At 38.5% G+C, this 19,174-nt stretch overlaps 8 protein-coding genes across 8 annotated transcripts; 4 read left to right on the top strand and 4 right to left on the bottom strand.

Moving 5' to 3' along the window:
• Positions 1–383: 383 nt before the first annotated feature.
• CBG06601 lies at positions 384–1,927 on the top strand (the record flags this gene model as incomplete). The annotated part of the gene is made up of 9 exons (XM_045237216.1): positions 384–571; positions 618–698; positions 749–807; positions 854–945; positions 990–1,088; positions 1,134–1,241; positions 1,293–1,508; positions 1,556–1,766; positions 1,812–1,927. The coding sequence occupies 9 exons, from the start codon at positions 384–386 to the stop codon at positions 1,925–1,927; spliced, it is 1,170 nt and encodes a 389-aa protein (XP_045093252.1).
• Positions 1,928–2,105: 178 nt separating this feature from the next.
• CBG06600 lies at positions 2,106–3,656 on the bottom strand (the record flags this gene model as incomplete). The annotated part of the gene is made up of 7 exons (XM_002647472.1): positions 2,106–2,201; positions 2,418–2,550; positions 2,594–2,700; positions 2,747–3,031; positions 3,089–3,233; positions 3,279–3,473; positions 3,517–3,656. The coding sequence occupies 7 exons, from the start codon at positions 3,654–3,656 to the stop codon at positions 2,106–2,108; spliced, it is 1,101 nt and encodes a 366-aa protein (XP_002647518.1).
• A 1,389-nt stretch (positions 3,657–5,045) lies between these two features.
• On the top strand, positions 5,046–6,937 carry CBG06599 (the record flags this gene model as incomplete). Its single annotated transcript, XM_045237215.1, has 7 exons — positions 5,046–5,152; positions 5,197–5,336; positions 5,385–5,545; positions 5,633–5,905; positions 6,408–6,618; positions 6,662–6,889; positions 6,930–6,937. The coding sequence occupies 7 exons, from the start codon at positions 5,046–5,048 to the stop codon at positions 6,935–6,937; spliced, it is 1,128 nt and encodes a 375-aa protein (XP_045093251.1).
• Positions 6,938–7,642: 705 nt separating this feature from the next.
• On the bottom strand, positions 7,643–7,969 carry CBG06598 (the record flags this gene model as incomplete). Its single annotated transcript, XM_002647470.1, has 2 exons — positions 7,643–7,821; positions 7,867–7,969. 2 exons carry the CDS (start codon positions 7,967–7,969, stop codon positions 7,643–7,645), a joined length of 282 nt encoding a protein of 93 aa, XP_002647516.1.
• A 710-nt stretch (positions 7,970–8,679) lies between these two features.
• On the top strand, positions 8,680–9,038 carry CBG06597 (the record flags this gene model as incomplete). The annotated part of the gene is made up of 2 exons (XM_002647469.1): positions 8,680–8,770; positions 8,902–9,038. 2 exons carry the CDS (start codon positions 8,680–8,682, stop codon positions 9,036–9,038), a joined length of 228 nt encoding a protein of 75 aa, XP_002647515.1.
• Positions 9,039–10,329: 1,291 nt separating this feature from the next.
• Positions 10,330–11,733, top strand: CBG06596 (the record flags this gene model as incomplete). Its single annotated transcript, XM_002647468.1, has 5 exons — positions 10,330–10,335; positions 10,384–10,575; positions 10,620–10,874; positions 10,928–11,302; positions 11,347–11,733. The coding sequence occupies 5 exons, from the start codon at positions 10,330–10,332 to the stop codon at positions 11,731–11,733; spliced, it is 1,215 nt and encodes a 404-aa protein (XP_002647514.1).
• Positions 11,734–11,794: 61 nt separating this feature from the next.
• On the bottom strand, positions 11,795–12,727 carry CBG06595 (the record flags this gene model as incomplete). The annotated part of the gene is made up of 2 exons (XM_002647467.1): positions 11,795–11,946; positions 12,634–12,727. 2 exons carry the CDS (start codon positions 12,725–12,727, stop codon positions 11,795–11,797), a joined length of 246 nt encoding a protein of 81 aa, XP_002647513.1.
• Positions 12,728–13,521: 794 nt separating this feature from the next.
• CBG06594 lies at positions 13,522–16,328 on the bottom strand (the record flags this gene model as incomplete). Its single annotated transcript, XM_045237214.1, has 5 exons — positions 13,522–13,914; positions 14,845–15,102; positions 15,147–15,921; positions 16,081–16,178; positions 16,230–16,328. The coding sequence occupies 5 exons, from the start codon at positions 16,326–16,328 to the stop codon at positions 13,522–13,524; spliced, it is 1,623 nt and encodes a 540-aa protein (XP_045093250.1).
• Between the last annotated feature and the right edge of the window lie 2,846 nt (positions 16,329–19,174).

Below are 19,174 nucleotides of genomic sequence, written 5' to 3'. Positions count from 1 at the left end.
ATTCAGTAATATTTCGATCTCTGCTGATAAAAAAATGCAAGCACCTTTTTTTTCTGATAGTGAGGTCAATTCAGTCACAGTGACTACAAACTACACTATTTCCTCATTCCTCGTCATAATATCACAAATTTATCGTTCCCATCCCATCAACTTTTTTTTGCGCGCCCGATTTTTGGTTTGCCGAAGAGGCGAAGAACAGTTAGTTCGGTCAACAAGACACACACAACAGACTCACTTCATGTGATTTGTGCCCGTTTTTTTTGTCACCTCCTACACAAAATTTTCTTGTTTCGTGTCTTTTATGACTATTTTCTTCTTGGCTTGGGGTTTCTGCCCTCCTCCTTCATTTTTCTTTTATTTCACTATCCAGTCAGTTTTCATTAATGTCTTCTGAACCGTCAACGTCTAGCTTGACTTCTGAATCTAAGCCCGATGGCTTGGACAGTCCAGGTCTGCAGAGTCCTGGAACATCTGTATCTGAGAATGGATCCATCTGCAAAGTATGCGATCTAACATCTCATGGTGTTCACTTTGGTGTACCTAGTTGCCGAGCTTGTGCTGCATTTTTCAGGTGAGCAGTTGTAATTGGAAACTTATAGTTGATCTAAAAATTTCAGAAGAACAATAGTTATGTCTCGAACCAAGAAATACAAATGTCGTGGAGGGCACAACTCGTGTGCTGTTAATACCAGTGACCGGTAAGTATTATATTTTTCTGATGTAGATTTTTCAAAACATCTCTTTTCAGATACCAGTGCCGATTATGTCGCTATAACAAATGTGTAACAATGGGAATGACAGCTAACAGTGGGCGAAGAATAGATAGCAAAATCCACAACTGATTGTTTTTCAGATGTTCAATGGAATCGGGACCCATTTCCAGAATCGAGGAAAAAGAGAAGTAGTGATAGCAGTGAAGACGAAGAGGATCACATACCACTAAAAGTAGGTAGACAGTTTTCTGGTATCAATTTTACTCCGATTTCTAGAGACCCTGTGATCCACCTTCTCATATTCTGATGACTAAGCCCAAACGGATAGTAGATGTGACAATACTATGTACTAAAATTCAGAAGATTTTAAACGATGTAAGCTTTTTCAACTTTTATAATGTGCTAAAATTCATTTTTAAGAAGAAAATAGGCGAAAATCCAAAGCTGAAAAACCTAAACTGCCTGGAAAAAATGGAATTGGCATTGAGAGAATGGAGAGCCAAACAGAAGAAAGAAGAGGATATGGAGGTCAGTTGAATTAAGAAGTGCTGTATTCTAAAACAATGTTTGATATTCCAGATGATCTCAAAACTGACAGTCCATGAAATGTTCACGATGTGTGAGCATCAAATGCTGGTTATCGCTAATTGGTTAGCTCACTGCCAATTTTTCCAAAAACTAGAACCATCGGAAAGGTATCGGATGTACAAAGTTGTTTGGAATGTTTGGAGAAGGTTCGAGCGAGTCGAGATGTCCGTTCAGATGTTTGGGAAAGACACGCCAGCATGTGACATGGTAGATCAAACATTTTCCTCTGTAATCGTCAAGCTCTAAATTTCTAGAAATTCGCAATCTCGGAAAAGTATTATGTAACAGCTCAGCTGTTCATTGACATCTCGAAGATAACTGATTGGCCGATGTCGCCTATGGGTGGAACGTTCCGGAATTTCGTCAGGAAATTATTCGACCAAACTGCTGTTCTACTAGGTCATCTGGAGCCGTCTTCAATGGAAATGGCTTATATGTTGAGTCAATTATGTTGGCAGTTGGCAGGTAAGAGTTTTTTTCTAATTATATCTCAACACGTATTTGTTTTAGCTCAAGCTCTGCAAGGAAAAGTAATGGAAATCGCTGAGATTCAACAAGAAGAGCTAGCCAATAATCTTCATCACCACTATCTTCAAATTANACGTCGATCAAAACTATGCGGGTAGACTGTAAAAAACTGAATGAGTGTTGTGAATATTGTGAAACGAATTCAACTGGAACGAAAAACCACTATCCAGTTGGCAAAGGTGTTCGACTTTTTCAATGTGGAACTTTCGGATCCCGATTTTTTCGAAGGATAAAAAATTTATATGAATAAAAACTTTATGCAGAAGTAAGATAATTTTAAACTGGCTTGTTCGAGAAGTGTGTTTCTCGGAAGTACCAACTTTCCACAGACTTATCACATTTTGAGCACAGCCAGCCAAGAATGCATTTCCCCTGAAACATTTTCATGGTTACCGTGATAGAAGAGCCCACAAAACTGTTAAGTTTGAGCTAATTTATCACGGTTCCTGTGAGAGATATCAAAAATGTATCAACTGACAAATCACTTCTGATATTATGATAAACAATTTATCAGTTAACAATTTTTGTTATCTTTCACAGGAACCGAGAAAAATCGGCCTGAACTTAAACCCGTCTGAATGAACAAACCTCTTCAAAAATTGCAACATCTTCGAATCTTTTCTTCTCAATCAAAACTCCACACGCACTCATTTTTATTATCAACTTCTTTTCATTATCCTGATCTCCCACTGGTATGTGGAGAGCAGTGAACTTGCCATGTCTGAAAAAAACCTTGAAAAATGATTTTACAATCTCTCGCCAACCTTGTGACCCGTCCCTCAAAACGATTACAGTACTCTTGGTACTCGGGAACTTCAAGGTCTGGAATGAAAAAACGCTCCATTTCAGTATTGATTTTCCAGATTATGCCCTGAAAAATAGTCGTTGCCTTAGATGAACTCTTTGAATCATCTCACCGCGATAAGAGCTCCAAGATTACAATTCAGTAAGCTAGGTTTCCAAAAAGTTGTTGGTCCCAAGCGAGCCAGATGTCCGGAAGGAGCCACATTGTATGTTTTCTCAGCCATCATCATTCTTCCTTCTTCGTAATTGGTTACCAATGGATTAAAAACTCTTGTCTCATCAATTGGAAGAAAATATACATTAGCCACCAAAAATCCGACACCACTACAAGTGATTTTAGTTTTCCGACGAGGGCCAAACTGTTCTCTATAGTGTGTATCGAGATAATTGGTGATAATCTGAAAATTTATATTTATCAGTTAACCAAAAAAATTGTAGGAAATATTAAAACTCACATCATTTGAATATTTCAAAATCAGGTTCAAGCTGTCAATAGAGACATTGTCTCGGTAAATTGCTCTTAGCAGACTGTCCACAATTGCATCAAAATCGTGGCAGCTACGAATCTGTCTAGGGTTCGCTCCTTCAATGTTATCGCTTCTGAAATCCACGAACTACAAAATCTTTAAAATATCAATAACTTACATTTTTATTTTAGGCTTTTTCGACAGTTTGGACACAAGTTTTTTGCTCACTTCAACTTTGATCACTTTGGTTTTACTCTCAAAAATCATGACTGACGCAAAATTTTTGTCCGATTCAATTTGAATAAATGGGATTCCGACTTTCAGAGATTCCACTATTTGTTGGTCTTGTTTGGAACATTGACGGAGTCGACATCTAGAAATATTTTTCATTATGAAGTTCTATGTGATTGGGTAACCTGGTTTCAAAATCCGTGTGTTTCACAATTTCTCGTTTCATTTCCATTGGCAAAATGGACCAGTCCAGTGGTCCGGACCGCTCATCAAATACCCATCTCGGGAATTTCTTGGAGAGGACTTCTTGCACACGACGGAGCATTCCTGAATTTAGTTAAGTTTTTTGAAAGTTGAAAACATAAACAAAATGAAATAAAAGGATTTCGTAACACCAAATCTCAGTTGTTCATCTGAGCTCCGTTGTTTTTATATCCCTGGAAGCCTACACAGAGCAAAATACGATTCTATGTGAGTGTGTAGGTGTTCAAATCACCTAGGAGACTTGCTTACACATTAAAAAGAGGAAACTGAAAACGGAGAACGTGCGAGAGTGAGGAAAAACGCACGAGACGGAGGAAGAGGAAGGAAACGAAGCAGAATAGTGGTTTAGAAACTAGATGACTCATCTATTTGCTTCGTTTTTCCGGCTGAAATTTTGAACTTAACTTTACCAACGCTTTCATTTATTGATTATCAATTATTAACAAATTCGAGTTCAACTTGCAATTAATAATTGCGAATTTCTACCTACCCTTTTGGAATACCCAGTAAAAGTCTTTCAAAAGTTTAGAGTATACCATTTTTGATTTGAAAGTTAGAAGAGCGAAGATAGAATTTATTCGAAAAAACAAGTTTATTATCATGGATGCCCAAAAAATGAATTATGTGTTTATAAATTTTTCATTTATTATTTTCTTCGATATTAATTTTTCCATGTTTGAAGTTTGAATTTTGAATTTTAAGTCATCCGTTCTTAGATGTTTTGGTTTCCTGGAAAACGATTTTGGGAAAATCTAAGAATTCGAAAAATGTGTCAAATCGTGCCCATCTGTGACCATTCTATGATATGTAGCCACTCTAGCCAATGATCATCATATTTTTTGAACAAATAGAGAGAAACGAGGATAACAAGAGAGGAAGAGGTAGATAAACACAATGACAAGTGACATATTGTTTTTTTTTAATCTTGTACTTTGGTTATATACTGGCTCTGCTTACAGTACCTGTAAAAAATATATTCGAAAACGCATTTTCCAGTTGATTTTCGGCAATTTTGACCATTTTCAGAAGTCTGGAGCTCGGCTGTCAAGTTTCCGATCACTTTGTAAATTTTAAAGGGAGTAAAACGTAAAACTTCTAATAGAAGGCTTACGGTTCGGGTGGCCTTCTATTAGAGTGTTTACGGTATTTTATGATTTCTGGAAGACATTCCTTTCTGATCCATTTTTGTATTGGAAACCATTAAAAACTGTCTTTCAGAAATCGGTATGTAGCTGAAAAACTAGGAATTTTCAAAAAATTCTGTGAATGCAAAGTTTTCAGTCTAGGTCGGTTTTAAACCCTCCGAAATTTTCAAAGTGATCAGAAACTTGACAGTCGAGATCCAGATTTCTGAAAATGGCCATAAAGTTCAAAAATCAACTGAAAAATGCGTTATTCTTATTGACCGGTACTGCATATCTTCATGGAATTTCAGCCAAAGATTATACAAATGGAATTGTCTGAAACTCTTTCTGATATCTGTAAAATTTGTAAATCTCCTGCGCATGGACTTCATTTCGGAGTGATGACCTGTAGAGCCTGTGCAGCATTTTTCAGGTGAGCCGCATTAATTGTTTTGGTTAACTTTTCAACTTTTCCAGGCGAACAATTGTGGATAACCGAGAAAACAAATATTTATGTCGTCGAGATGACAATAGCTGTTCTATAAATCCTGATGACAGGTATCACTGTAAATCATGTCGTTTTAAGAAATGTATATCTCTCAATATGACGCCTGAAAGTGAATAAGTTCCAACCAACGAATAATATCAGATTTCATTCTTTACAGATGTTCAAAGACATCGCGACTCTTTCAAATCAAGCCGACCTAAATCTAAATCCTATAAAATCCCAAGTGTTGTTCTAAAAGTCAGGAGCAAGACAATAAAACGAAAACGAGTGATAGATGTTAGCTCCACGAAACGAGAAATTTGTCGTCTACTGAATAACGTCGGTTTTTAGCTTTTATTCAGCTTACCTTAGTAGAACTTTTAGACTTTGCATCCAACAGAAACTCAAGGCTTCAATAAGTTGGAGCTAGCTGAGTATGCATTACGACAATGGAGGAAAAGGCAAAAACCAGAAACTGAAATGAAACTTTTGATAGAGCTACCAATCAAAAAACTATTCGACTTTTTCAAAAAACAAATGTTTGTTGTTGCACAGTGGCTTTCCTATTCATCTGATTTTCAAAGATTGGCGGAAGATGAAAGGTATCAATTTTTTAAGTTGGTCTGGAATATATGGAGGAAATTCGAAAGATACCAGATTTCATTAGAGATCTTTGGAGAGGAAGCTATCACTGACGCGGTAAGTGGAGATTTACAAACCAGCATGCTTGCCGATGGGCCAACTTCGGTCAGGCACGACCCGAATGATAACTAGCTTCTAAATTGAAATTGGAAGCAAAATAGGTTACCAGACGATAGAGCTCGGCGAGCTCTACATCCTCCAATAATAATTGACAAGCAGACTTCTACGGGAACCGGGTGCGGGGCAGAATTTAGGATCCGGGCTCGCAAAAATCATCAGCCCGGCCTAGAAAAATGGTGGCCCAGACCATGATACTGCATTTGAAGCCGGTTAATTCTAACAGTAGGATGTAGAGCTCGCAGACACATTTAATAGCCGACCCAAGCCAGCCAATTTTTATTGTATCTCGTAGAGTTCTCCGAGCTCTATTATATGTATGGTATGATCTTTTTCTCACAATATCGATTTTGGACCGAGTTATCAGCCGGCTGGTGCTGGCCCGGAATCAACCCGTCGACAATTATGCAAACTAAAGTATATAGTGAATTCAGAATTTCAGAAGTTTGCTCTAGATGACCAACACATTGTAACAAGTTCTCTGCAACTGAAATTTTCTGAAATTTCCGATGAGAGGGATGAGAAACTCACAGAATGTTTTTGTGATGCATGGAGAAACATGTTCGCTGAAATTGCCAAACCCCTACAGGAACTATCCCCAACTTCTACAGAAATGGCTTTCATGCTTAGCGAATTGTGTTGGCAAATAGCAGGTATCAAAATTTTCTATTTACCAGAAGAAGGGGTTTCTTTCAGGCAAATCCCTACAAGGTGATGTTCTGGACCTTTCTGAAAAAGTTCGAGATGAGCTTGCTGACAACCTTCATAACTACTACAAAGGCACCCATTTAAACTATGCCGGTCGTTTGATAAAGTTAACAAAGATTGTCAATTCTTTAATTAAATTTCATGCGGAACTAAAAAACCGTATGGCCATTGTTAGGATTTTCGATGTTTTCAATGTGGATCTTTCTGAACTGATTTGTATGATTTATAATTGTTATTTGTGTAGTTCATATTCAAGTTTTATGAAATCGTTGTTTAAAAAAATAGGTCATGATTCAAAGGTTAAATTTTGTTGATTCCGCTTAAATTTTTGGTCGGGAAGAAGACAGAAACATCAAGTTATCACAAATCTTTTACTCTTTTTCACCTTGATGTTTGATATTTTGTGACTTTCTGACTATGAAACATTTTTCAACAAAATGGGCAATTCGAGAGTATATGTTGAGTGTTAAGTGTTTTATCTAAAACGTCTTCCAATCATACTTATATATGGACCGAATATGGGCCTGCACGGGCCGGATGCTAAATTGCTTCAAAATTGAAATTATGCGCAGAACGACATAGCAGTTAATAGAGCTTGGCAAGCTCTACAACATCGAAATGGCCAGCATTTCAGTAAATAACCGGGTGCGGGGCCTACATTAAATAGCCGGACTGGAGCAAAAATCTTCGGCCGGCTGAAAAATGCCGGACCGGACCAAAATACCGCTTTTGAAGCCAATTGATTCCCATTGTAGGTTGTAGTGCTCTCCGAGCTCTATCATTTTATATGATGTTTTTCTCACAATTTAATATTTGAAGCGAGTTATCAGCTGGCCTGTGCCGGTTCGGAATCGGCCCGTCGACATGTATGCTTCCAATATATGATGAACATAATATCCAGTTTCAAGACTTTATTATAAAAATAATATCCATCAAAATCTGATGTACATGTCATAGAACCCGATATATTTATCTTCCTTGTTGATCGAATTGTCCTTGGAATCCAGCTCCCTGATTGAATCCTCCCTGGTTGAAACCTCCTTGATTGAATCCTCCTGGTCCTCCTTGGAATCCACCTTGGTCTCCAAATTGAGCACCACCGTCGAATCCTCCTTGGTTTTGATATCCACCTCCTGGAGCTCCATATCCTGGAAAATATTAGTTTTAGTATGGTACTGGAAATGTCTACTAACCTCCAGATGGTGGCCCATATCCTCCAGATGGTCTTCCGTATCCTCCTGGATAGGCATTGACGGCGACAGCGACGATAGCGAGAAGAATAGCAAGAACCTTCATGATGATTAAAACAGAAAACCGAAAAAGGTGATGAATTTTCCGAGAGACATCTTCTGTTTATATACCCCTCTTATCAATCTAACGGTTTCAATCACAGAAACTGTGTAACTTCATCTGAAGAGTGACCGACTATGGGTCACAAGAGAAGACGTTCCGCGAGATAATAGTGTTGTTGAAATGGAGACGCAGACGGTCACTGATAAGTGAGAGATAGACATTGATCGTATGTTTTTGTTCTCTTGGTTGACTTCAAAACGTCATTTGTCGAATTGCGGAAGTGATTCAGTTTTTGAATTTAGAGGAATACGTCGGAAGTGTGAGAAGCTGGAAGTACTATTAGGCGAAGTAGGAAGAGATGAGTCAGTCGTCGAAATGTGAACATTTTTAGAAACCAGAAAGTGAATCAACTTCTGTCTAGTGGCGACAAAAGTTTATCAAAATTGTTTTTTTTCAGATCGCTTTTTCAAATCAGAAGAATTTTTTTTATCTTAACGACATAATTATTGTCCAATATGAAAAAGTTGTCCAGTCCTAAAATCCAGCGGTTATCAAAATATTTTATGATCACTGATTATCTCTACTGAATTTCAAACAAAAATTTCAACATGTTATTGTCTGAAGAACACAAAAATGAAGGTGATAAGATTATCCTGTTTTTTTCCCAACGGAGACTATAAATGACCTGACCGGTAGAAGTTCTGACAGTAATCATGAAAATCTTTGTTTTGATTCTTGCCATCCTGGCAATTGTCTATGCTAAGCCCCATCCAGGGTACGGAAGGCCTAGTTATGGAGGAGGAGGTTAGTTATGCTTCTTTGATTCAGTTATATTCTGTCGCCAGTAGCTTCTGATTGGTGCCAGCCACTATGTAGAGCCACAACAGATAGAACCAAAATAAAGAAAGCTAAATTTTTTGTTTAAAAAATTTCAGGTGATTTCGGTGGCGGTGGTCAATGGGGATCTCAATCATCTGCCTTTCAACAGAGCCAAATGTCCGGAGGATTCCAGAACGGTGGCGGATTTAATGGTGGAGGAATGGGAGGCGGTGGATACGGATATGGAGGATAATTAACTTTTTTTGGAATCTGGAAATAAAGTTGTATTTTTATCTGAAACTGTTAATTATATGTATTCTTCCTCAACACTGTGGTGGCGTATTCTTCCTCAACACTGTGGTAACGTAATAGAAAAAAATTTGCTAAAAAATAAAACAATTTCTCAAAAGGTATGATAAATTTGAAATTGATACCGCAATGGGTAACCCATTTTTAGAGTCCACTGACCTGTTTTCCACTGAAAATGCATTAAATCCCTATTGTTTTCATTTAACTTTTATTTTTAAACCGAGCGGTCATATACTAGTCAAAATGATAAAAAAAATAATTTTCAGTTGATTTTTGGCCATCTTGACCATTTTCAGGAGTCTAGAGCTTATTTCCGAAGTTACCGATCAATTCCAAAATTTTGAAGGGTTGAAACAAAGCTAGTTTGAAAACTTTGCATTCACAGAATTTTTTAAAATTCCTTGTTTTTCATATTTCTGCCGATTTCTGAGGAGACCATTTTTTTTGTCTATTTGGTATGGAAAACGTGAAAAATAGGATTCTTTCAGAAATTGCAAATAACTGAAAAAACTAAGAATCCAAAAATTGAACGGTATTAGGAAAGTTGTGGTTAAAAGTTTTCAACAAAAAAGAGAACTTTTCTCTTTTTCCTTTTTCTTAAAGATTCTTTCCTATATGTCTAAAACTTTCAGACCAAGAGATAATATAAATACAGACCACTTTCCAGAATTCCTTATAAGCAAACTTTTTATGTGAAAACAACCAGGTAGTTCCTTTTGCAAAGTTATGTCAGTTTTGCAGGTAATCGTTTTTGAAACTCCTTCCTTATAATATTTCCCAATACGTAGAAGCAAGTGTTATCTATGAGTGAAGAAGACCAACGAATAAAATTTTAGAGTGAGAAATATGTAGTTGTTTACGATGTTTCTTCCTCAGTCTTCCTCACCCTTATTGTGTATAAAAGTATTGGACTCCAATAATTGGAGTATTAACAATTATAACTTTTAGAAAAATTTTTTTGAAATCTTGAGTTTCGTATTGTAACCCATATTGTTTCTAGATCAATTTTTCATTTTATTGTTATCGACAATTAATGGGATTATTCAGCTAGGTAAAAAACCTGGTTTTTTACCGGCAAAAAAAGGTAAACAACCTAGCAAAAAAGGTAAACAACTAGGTCGTTTACCTTTTTTGCCAGTTAAAAACCAGGTTTTTTACTTAGCTGAATAACCCCACAAGGCAACATTTACCTTTTCAGATTGGAAACTTTACATATTCCAGTTGTTATACCAAGCATGGGAGTAAGTTCTTTCTCAGAAACCATCAATTCCAAAACTGTTAGTTTTTAGTATAAAGACGATTGCGAAGAAGAAGCCCGAGTGTTGGCAGAGGCAGAACGCCAAGCTGAAGCCCAACGCCAACAGGAAAGGAATGCTCAACAAGAGCTTATGAGTGCAATAATACGGCAAAAAAGAGAACAGGCGGAGAGAGAGGATAGACGAATGGAAGCGGAAGATAAGCGGCAAGATGAGAATATGAGAGTGTGTTTCACACTAAATATGGGTTACATGGCAATTGCTTTCAGACGCTCCTGGACCATCAAAGGAAAATCCAAGAGGCTAATCGGGATAGAGCGGACCAACTGCAGAAAAACCAAGATCAGAATTTGAAGGATGTGATCAAGGAAGGAAGTGATGTACTGGACAAGCAAAGAAATTTCAATCAGGCTGAAATCAAAAACCGAGTTACGGATCACCAAAATTTGATTACCAGAACAAAGAGAGAAACAGCTGAGACTGAACAGAAAGCTGAAGAAAAAGTGACCGCTTTAAAGGGAAAGGTAAGATTTTTGCAAGATTTTAACCAAGGAAATACCAAGAGCAAAAAATTCAGAAAGAAGAACTGCAAACCAAGTTGAACGACGATCGCAAGGAGTATCATGAAAAAAAAATGGAAGTCCAAAAACAGCATGCTTTGGATATGGAGAAGCACACCCAAGAAACAGCTAATCTCCAATTGAAACGGGAAAAGAACGAAATAGCTCATGGGCAAACTATGGCAGCCATTACAGCGTTCGCTCAAGCTACAAGAAATGAAGTGGCGCTTGCTGCAGTGGAAGACGTCACCGAGAACAATTTCGCTGATTCTGTTTCCAATACAAGAGACGCTGCACTTGCTGTTTCAAGAGGTGTGACTAGCATGGAAAGGCATGCCCTCAGTCTTCGAAAAGGAAAACCAGCACCACCAAAACTTTTGAATGTTATCAAGGTATGTTTGAACAAAACTATAATAGTAGATGAAACAACTTTGAGGTTGTGGAACGAAACTTATACCACAGTATTGAGACCCTGCGAACTGCAGTAAGCAGAATCCGTGATCAACAAGAAACCAGGAATCCGAAAACTACAGAGTGTCAGGAAATTGCCTTTAAAATCGGCGAAATCGAAGGAAAGCTCTCATCTGCTCTAACCGCTTTCGGGGCTTCTATAGAAGGAAGCGATCCAATTGATAATTCTCCGCAACTTTTCCAAACCGTTCAACAGAAAAACCGTGAGTTGCAAAAGCTGGTTAGCTCTCTTCCATCGATCACCAAAAGTCAACATGCCATTGGAGTATTGGTAAAGTCCACTCAAAGTATTCAATTGGGAAGCAACTATATCCAACAGTCTCAGACAGTTGCGGCTATTTTGAACGACTAATTTGTGATATAATGGCCGTTGATATAAAAGTTTATTTCATATTGATTTTGAACACAAACAATTATTTTCTGCCCCATACTCCGCCTCCACCGGGTCCCATTCCTCCTTGGAATCCGCCGCCACTATTCTGGAATCCACCAGAACTTTGGCTTCGTTGGAATGAAGACGACTGCTGACCCCATTGTCCACCGCTACCACCGTCACCGAAGTCTCCTGAACACATTATCGTGTATATATATATATATATATATAATACACAGTGATTTTTTCAGAACGTCTTGTAAATGTGCTCGGACGCTATTGCTCTTGTCCGGCTCCGATGAACCTTGTGGCCGAAAATGTATTTAAATGCGTGTATTTAGCCGGAAGAGAAAATGTCAACGGTTTTTACAATTAAATTTATTCGACTTTGATACAGTACTTCGGAATTACGTTATTTTTACCTATTTTTCTAAGATTTTTGCTTGTTTTCGTTAAAACTTTTCAAGTTCTCATTAATAATCAGCTGTTTTTTCTTATAAAGTAGAAAACCAGCCTAAAATGGGTCGAAAATAAAATAATTCCGAACTACTGTATTAAAGGCGCACGAATTTATTTGCAAAAATAGTAGCTCTTTCGCTTCAGGACCGGCTATGCGCCTGTAAAAAAATTTTCGGCCAGAAGGTTCATCGGCTTCGGAGAAGAACAATAGCGATCACATTTCTACCGAATCCTCCAATTTCGGTTCATAAGATCTCACTAAATTCACAAAAGTTAATTTCGCTCGGTACAGTATCGGATTTTGGGGCGGGGCCTCGTAAATCGACACAGGCGCTGCCCGAGAGATTTTCAGGTGCCAATTTTTCTAAATTCAACCATAGAGTTGTACTTGCTTGCCACGTGGCTTCCAATTGAGCTCACCTCCTCCTCCATACGACGGTCTTCCATAGCCAGGATGGGGCTTCGCGGCGACCAGTGCCAGAATAGCAACAAAAAGAATTAGGATCAATTTCATTATTTTCCGAATCTTAAATTCTTCATCCCTGTGTTCCTTATATACTGGTACCGAAAAACTGGAACTGCCTCCTTATCAGTCGTGTCCGGCGAAATTGACGAAAAATAACAACGATGGTCATTGGTCTGAAGGGTAAAAAGAAGGAAAAAAAAATATTGGAGACTTGTTGTTTTTTATTTGATTGCAATCATAAGTTTTTTCTTCTTAAAAATAATGGGTCACAAATAGGCCGATATTAAGGTGAGTATAAATCCGAAAATTAAGTATATAACAAATTACAGAAAGAGCGATGATTCTTAGATCAATTGTAATTGACTGTAAATTTCGGAAGTAGCAAAATCTTTGGAAATTGGGTTTCAAAATGGTACAGGGAAGTTTTGGGAATATTGCACATGAGAAGAGTTACAGTCAATCAAATTGTCAAATACTTTAAAAGTGAAATAGGAAATTTAAAGGTTCAGGAAACAAAAAAATCTAATCTTCTTACAGTCTAACCGTGTTCTTTTTTGGTTTTAGCACTGGTCAACAGCGAATGGGGGAGAGTAAAGTTAACGCCTAGTGAAAAGTCAAAGTGTGTGTTCTAGCCCGAAATCCTAAACCCAGGGGACAATGGAAACACACAGGGATCAGATAGGGTAAAACCGCAAAGAAACAGTAATATGGGATAGCAAGGTAGCATCAGACAAGATTTGAGAGACAGAAGAGTAGATAGTAGATAGACACAGTTGAAAGAATTTTGGGATTTTGAGATAGAAGAGATTTTCAAGGAAGCAGCTAGAATGGCACAATTTTTGCTATAATAGGGGGAAACTAGATGGTTTGGCAGGCGATGGCGTCTTCAGCCCATCATTACGACTTGGCAATTTCTGTCGGTCGAAGTTCGTCGGTGATTCTTGTGCAATCGTGAACAAATTCCTTCGTGAATAGGATGTACGTGGCACTTGAGGGGTTCGATTATTGGCGTTGAGCGATCGCGCTTCAGCGTCATCAGAAGTTCCGGCAACGGAGCCATCTCGTTCTTTCGACGTCGTCGCCTTCTCGCCGTCTTTTTGATCTTCAGAGAGTTTTCGCGAACTCACTCGACGTGTCGGGAGGTTCTTCTTCTTCTTGTGTTGCGTGTACTTTTTGAGCTCCGTACTAAACCGATTATCGTTCATTTCAACGTAGTTGTTCGGGTGACACAGATCCTGAAAATCGAGAAAAATTAAACATCAGATTTCAATTATAGCGCACAGTTTCTGAAGCCTGTTTTTGTATTTTTTCTCGGAACGTCGTGTAAATGCGCTCGAACGCAAAACATACTGTAATATTATTCTTGTCCACGATGTTGTGGCCGAATATTTATTTAAAGGCGCATAGCCGGTGCTGAAGAGAAAACAGCTCCAGTTTTCACAATAAAATTTTATGCGCCTTTGATACAGTACTCCGAGATTATTATATTTTTTCCTATTTTCCTAAGACTTTTTGCCAATTTTCCTGACTTTTTGCCTATTCCTCTAAGATTTTTGCTTGTTTTCGTCGAAATTCTTCAGATTCTCATGAATAGTCAGCGGAATTTCCTTATAAAGTAGAGAAACTAAATAAAATAATTCCGAAGTACATTAAAAGCGTACGAGTTTATTTGTGAAAAAGCGTAGCCGTTTTCTCTCGTTTTCTCTTCAGGGACGGCTATGCGCCTTTAAAGAAATTTCCGGCCAGAAGGTTCATCGGCGCCGGACAAGAATATTACTACTATTGTTGTGCGAAAAAATTGGAGCGAGATTTTGCAGTCTTTGCAATCTGAATACGGTAGGCACTCGAAGCGACAAGCCTAAATAGCGCATATTCGGTGGAGACGCAGAGAAATATTTCGATTAACTGTCTGGTTAACTGTCTGATTAAATTGATCAATTAAATAACTGTCTGATTAACTGTCTTGTCTGCGTCTCAACTCCAATTTTTTCGGAAAACAATAATACGGCAATTCAGCATTAGTCTAGACGCGAATGCTTATGATTGAGCTTCTGAATCGCTACTCAACGCTGCTTGCATTCCATCGAAAAAAAACGCGAAAAAATTAATTTGGAAAATTTACAACAAGGCTTACAGGCATCAGATTTTTAATGCTCGTTACTCACCGAAATGCCCTCCGCTTCAACAAACTGATGAAACTTTCGATATCCTTGATAGAGCACGTACAACTCCGCGAAATGACACTTCGGATAGTCGTTCTGAGCTCGATCGAGTGCGCGAAGAGCGCTCGCCATCTTCGGACCCCTTTTTTGCGAAAATTCACAGTAGAAAATTGGCACCCTTTCGTGGAAAGCTTCCTTTTTTCCCTCTCCTTGATAGAAATGCTTTCCCACTTCTTCTGTATCGTAGCAGTTGATAGCGTGCTGAAAAATAAGAATTTAGCTACAAAATGTAGGATTCTTCTCACCTTAATATGCCCTGCTTCGTACTCGAAAGGATATCTACAATCGATAAGAATATATTTTTTGTTGAATTCTTCATCAGTCATATTGTTTATCAGTCCTATCAGAGTTTTGCGACCAATCAGGCGGTACGAAGTGAAACATTTTTCGTTGAGCGTCTCGAGGTGATATTTGACTGTCGGATGGGCGTTATCGACTTCTTCTTCCTCTTCCACATTTTCCACATTTGGCGTCGTTTGACTAGTTTTCAGTTTGCGCTTAGCCTTTACCTTTGGCAGCGCGAACGAACGAGAAGCTGATCCTGACGCAGATGAGCAGGCTTCGGAAGAGGAGGCTTCGGATGACGCCGATGGGGAAGACTCTGCGTAGCTGGATTCTTTGGATTTAATCTCTTGGCATTTTTGCACATAAGCATCCGCAGACGCAGACGCAGAAGGCAACGATGGTAGTGAGGAATACACTGGTTGTAGCTGCTGATGACGAATACATCCAAGAATGTCGTCCAGCATTGAGCTGGTTTTAGCATTTTCCACGTAATCACCCTCCATTCTATTTACATCGGCTTCGTCGGTGCCTTCTTCGGATTCCGCGTAGCTGGATTCTTTGGATTTAATCTCTTGGCATTTTTGCACATAAGCAAATGCTGATACGCTTTTCTTGTGGTTTTGCCGCTTCTCATCGTCGCTCATAATTATTGACCGCTTTCGACTTGGCTGCTCAGGAAGATTCGTGTTGCGGATGGCGAGAGCTTCGGAAGACGTGAGGGGGAACAGGCGGCGGCTGGAATCGCATAAAATTTAGCATTTTTGAAGGAGCAAGGCAAGGAAAATGGTGCAAAAGGGGGTGCTAGGGAAAGGTGAGAAAGAGGTGCAAACGAGAAAATCAATCGTCGAAAAACGCGGGCAGTCGAAGAAATGGTAGATCAAAAAAAATTCTCACCTCGACGAAGATTTTAGAACTTTTTGGCACTTTTTCTGCTGTCTCGATGGGCTCCGAATCGTGGATTCTTCAGCTACTTCTCCGACATGGATGTGCTCCTGCAAAAACTGAATGGCCTTAGAATTTCGATATTCTTATGAGCTTCTTACCAGTCCTTCCGACAGCGACTTGAAACACACTGGCGTGTTCTCGTCCATCGGCTCGGAGAATCCCGAATCGCGCGAAGTCGAGTCATCGTCGCACATCATTGCGTCTGAAAATCGGGTTTTATAGAGGATCGAGGTGGAATCGTAAAGCATAAAAAGGGAAGATTATTGCTAAAAGTAATATTTATGTCGCGACGAATTTTCCTTCGAAATATACAGTATATTTTAAAAGGAACATATTCGAAAATGGCAGAACATTTAGAGACGATGTACACGAATCATCGTTTTTTGCCAGAAGAAAATGATGCGCGAATGAATGGGACGAATGAATGGGATGAATGAATGCTACGACTAGAGCGTAGGGTCTCACTGCAGAGGGCGTGGTGCCAATATCTCCGCCCATGGCTTGGCTCCTGGGAAAGGAGGTCTGGCTCCTGGGAAAGAAGGTCTAGATAATCGTAGGCAGATGAGAGCAATGGATTCAAAGAACAAAGATTAAGAGAATCGGAGCGATTCGATAACGTCAAGTCAAGAAAGAATCGGAACGATTCGATAGCGCGAATCGAGAAGAATAGGCTTGTTTAGGTTTCAGAAGTGTACTTACAGCTGCCGAGATTTAGAATTTCAACGAGAATAGCATGACAAAAGATGCTTAACTAAATAAATAGAGTGTTTAGTGGAAGTCGTTTCCACTTTTTTCCCAAAATATTTTCAGATTTTCTAGCTAGTTCTCAGCCCTGATACAATATTTGCTCAGCCATTAGCTCCCACGCCATGTGACGAACAGAATGACCACTATCTCGCAGAATCGCAGAAGAATTTGCTCTTGGCAAGATGGAAATCTTCTTATGTTCTGTGTTCTTTGATGGCGATTGCCCATGTTCTCAAGAAATCTTGACAATGGTCTCAAAGGATCAGCAGAACGACTGTCCAGTCAGATTTGATTTACTCATCAGACTGTGTGCTCGAGTAAATATCGATCGATTTAAAGGGAAAAAATTACAGAAATTTAGGAACAAAATTAGCAAGAGAAAAATAAAATTCGCGGAGAGACACACACGATATGCGCCTTTAAAAAGATTTATGGTGGGAATTTGAATCTGAAACTTATGCGCGTCTTGGAACGACTACAGTAGTCGGAGTTTTGAAAAAAGTTTTTTCAGATATTTTTTTCAAAAAAAATTAAAATCTCTGAATTATCGAAAATTGTTCTTGAAAATCTGTAAAATCGCTTAGCGAAAATCTCTAAACTTTGCAAAGTTGGGATTTTGAAAAAATGATTAAAAAACAAAAATTCTTAAAATTCTGAATTTCCCAAGAAAGGTTTTTAAATATAAAAAAATACCTCACAACAAAAGCTCAGATATTATCTTCACCTATAGTTTATGGATAGTCTTAAATGAGACCTAATTCTCTTCCGCTTACCATTTACGATATTTTATTAACTAAAGAAGATGAAGGTTCACGAACATCTTCACATCAATAAAATTTACTGTTCTTTCCATTCGGACCGTTTACAACCAGGTTCATATAATTTAGTCCGACTCTTTCAATATTATTGTTTGTCGTGTTTCAAGTGGTACCGAACAATAATTCTGCCGTATTTCTACGCACCTGGAAAATGCAAACAAAACACAAAATGAGAGATATATCCCAACCCACACTTTGAGAATTTATTTGACAGATAGAAAGAGATATAAGCCTAAGAAGCATCAGAAGCAAAAACTTTGTAAACGTCGGGTCGATGTTGCGCAACTTGACCGGTCGTAACCCTCGGTCATCTACCTTTCTTTTAATGTGTAAAAAGTTCCCATAGTAAACGATAGAATTCAAAAATTTGATGAGTTTGATATTTGGGGGAACCTTTTGGTTATGGTGGGAACTCGATTATAACGGAAATGGGCATTCTGGGAAGGACACAAACATCGTTTCAACTGTACCTAAATTTTGGGGAACTTCGCTACTTTAGGACATGGTCCTAGTGGACCTATTGGTATGAAAACCTCAATACCCTCATCCATTGACTCAAGCTTCCCACCCGGTTGTTTAAACGCAATCCTACGCAATCGTCCTCTGGTACAGAAGGACTAGAATAGAAAGAGCCGGCTGTCGTGTTAGAAATTGCGCCAGGTGTTATTCGGACCAACCAGTAATACCTATACATTAAAGAGAAGAAATTTGAATTGGTCTCTCTGTCGCCGAGACTCGTCGGACGAGACCACACAAAAAAACTCTACGAATCGAAGGACACCTGCGATTCTAAAGGACACTTTTTTAAGAGAAAAAAAGAATTGAAATGCAGATTGAATTCATAAAACGCGAGAAAAAAGTCTCGTCAGTACCCGACGACAGGTGTTGGATGCTTTTAGACGATAAAGCGAGATGGGTCTGCTTTACAGTATCAATGTGACCTCTGTAATTGGACACCCATGCGGAGTAGTCCACCAGAAAACTATTAGATTCTCCTCCTATATCCATGCCCCAAGATTTGAATTGTTTATATTGGAAGGTGTTGGGAAGGGAGACGACAGACAGATATGTTTATGTTATATGAAGCTAAGGTATCCTTTGACCAGAAGAAAAGAGAAAAAAGATAAAAAGTAAACATATTCCATAAATTTTGAATTCTTGTACACTGGCTAACTTTCGGAACACGGAAGGCGGAGAACTGAGAAGAACTACCTTGGTACCAGCCTGCTCGACATGCCAATTTATCAAAGCGATGCCTATCTTCATTCCGCATCGTCTCAATTACAACTACTTTTCTCACCTTACTTGAATAAACTTTAGATATGCATCCCCCCAATCTCAACTTCAAAAAAGAGACACGACAGAAAGAGGTCAGATTGAAGTTCAGATTACTTTACTTTTAGCAAGAAAAGAAAAAAAATTCAAAGACCAGTACTGTAAAGTTTCAAATAATTATTGCTTTTCCCACAGCTATAAAT

The sequence above is a fragment of the Caenorhabditis briggsae genome (genome assembly GCF_000004555.2).
Source record: "Caenorhabditis briggsae complete genome, chrV, whole genome shotgun sequence".
In the NCBI taxonomy this organism is placed as follows: Eukaryota; Metazoa; Nematoda; class Chromadorea; order Rhabditida; family Rhabditidae; genus Caenorhabditis; species Caenorhabditis briggsae.
Note: the sequence above shows the minus strand (reverse complement) of the source record. Positions and strands in the feature narration are given on the sequence as shown.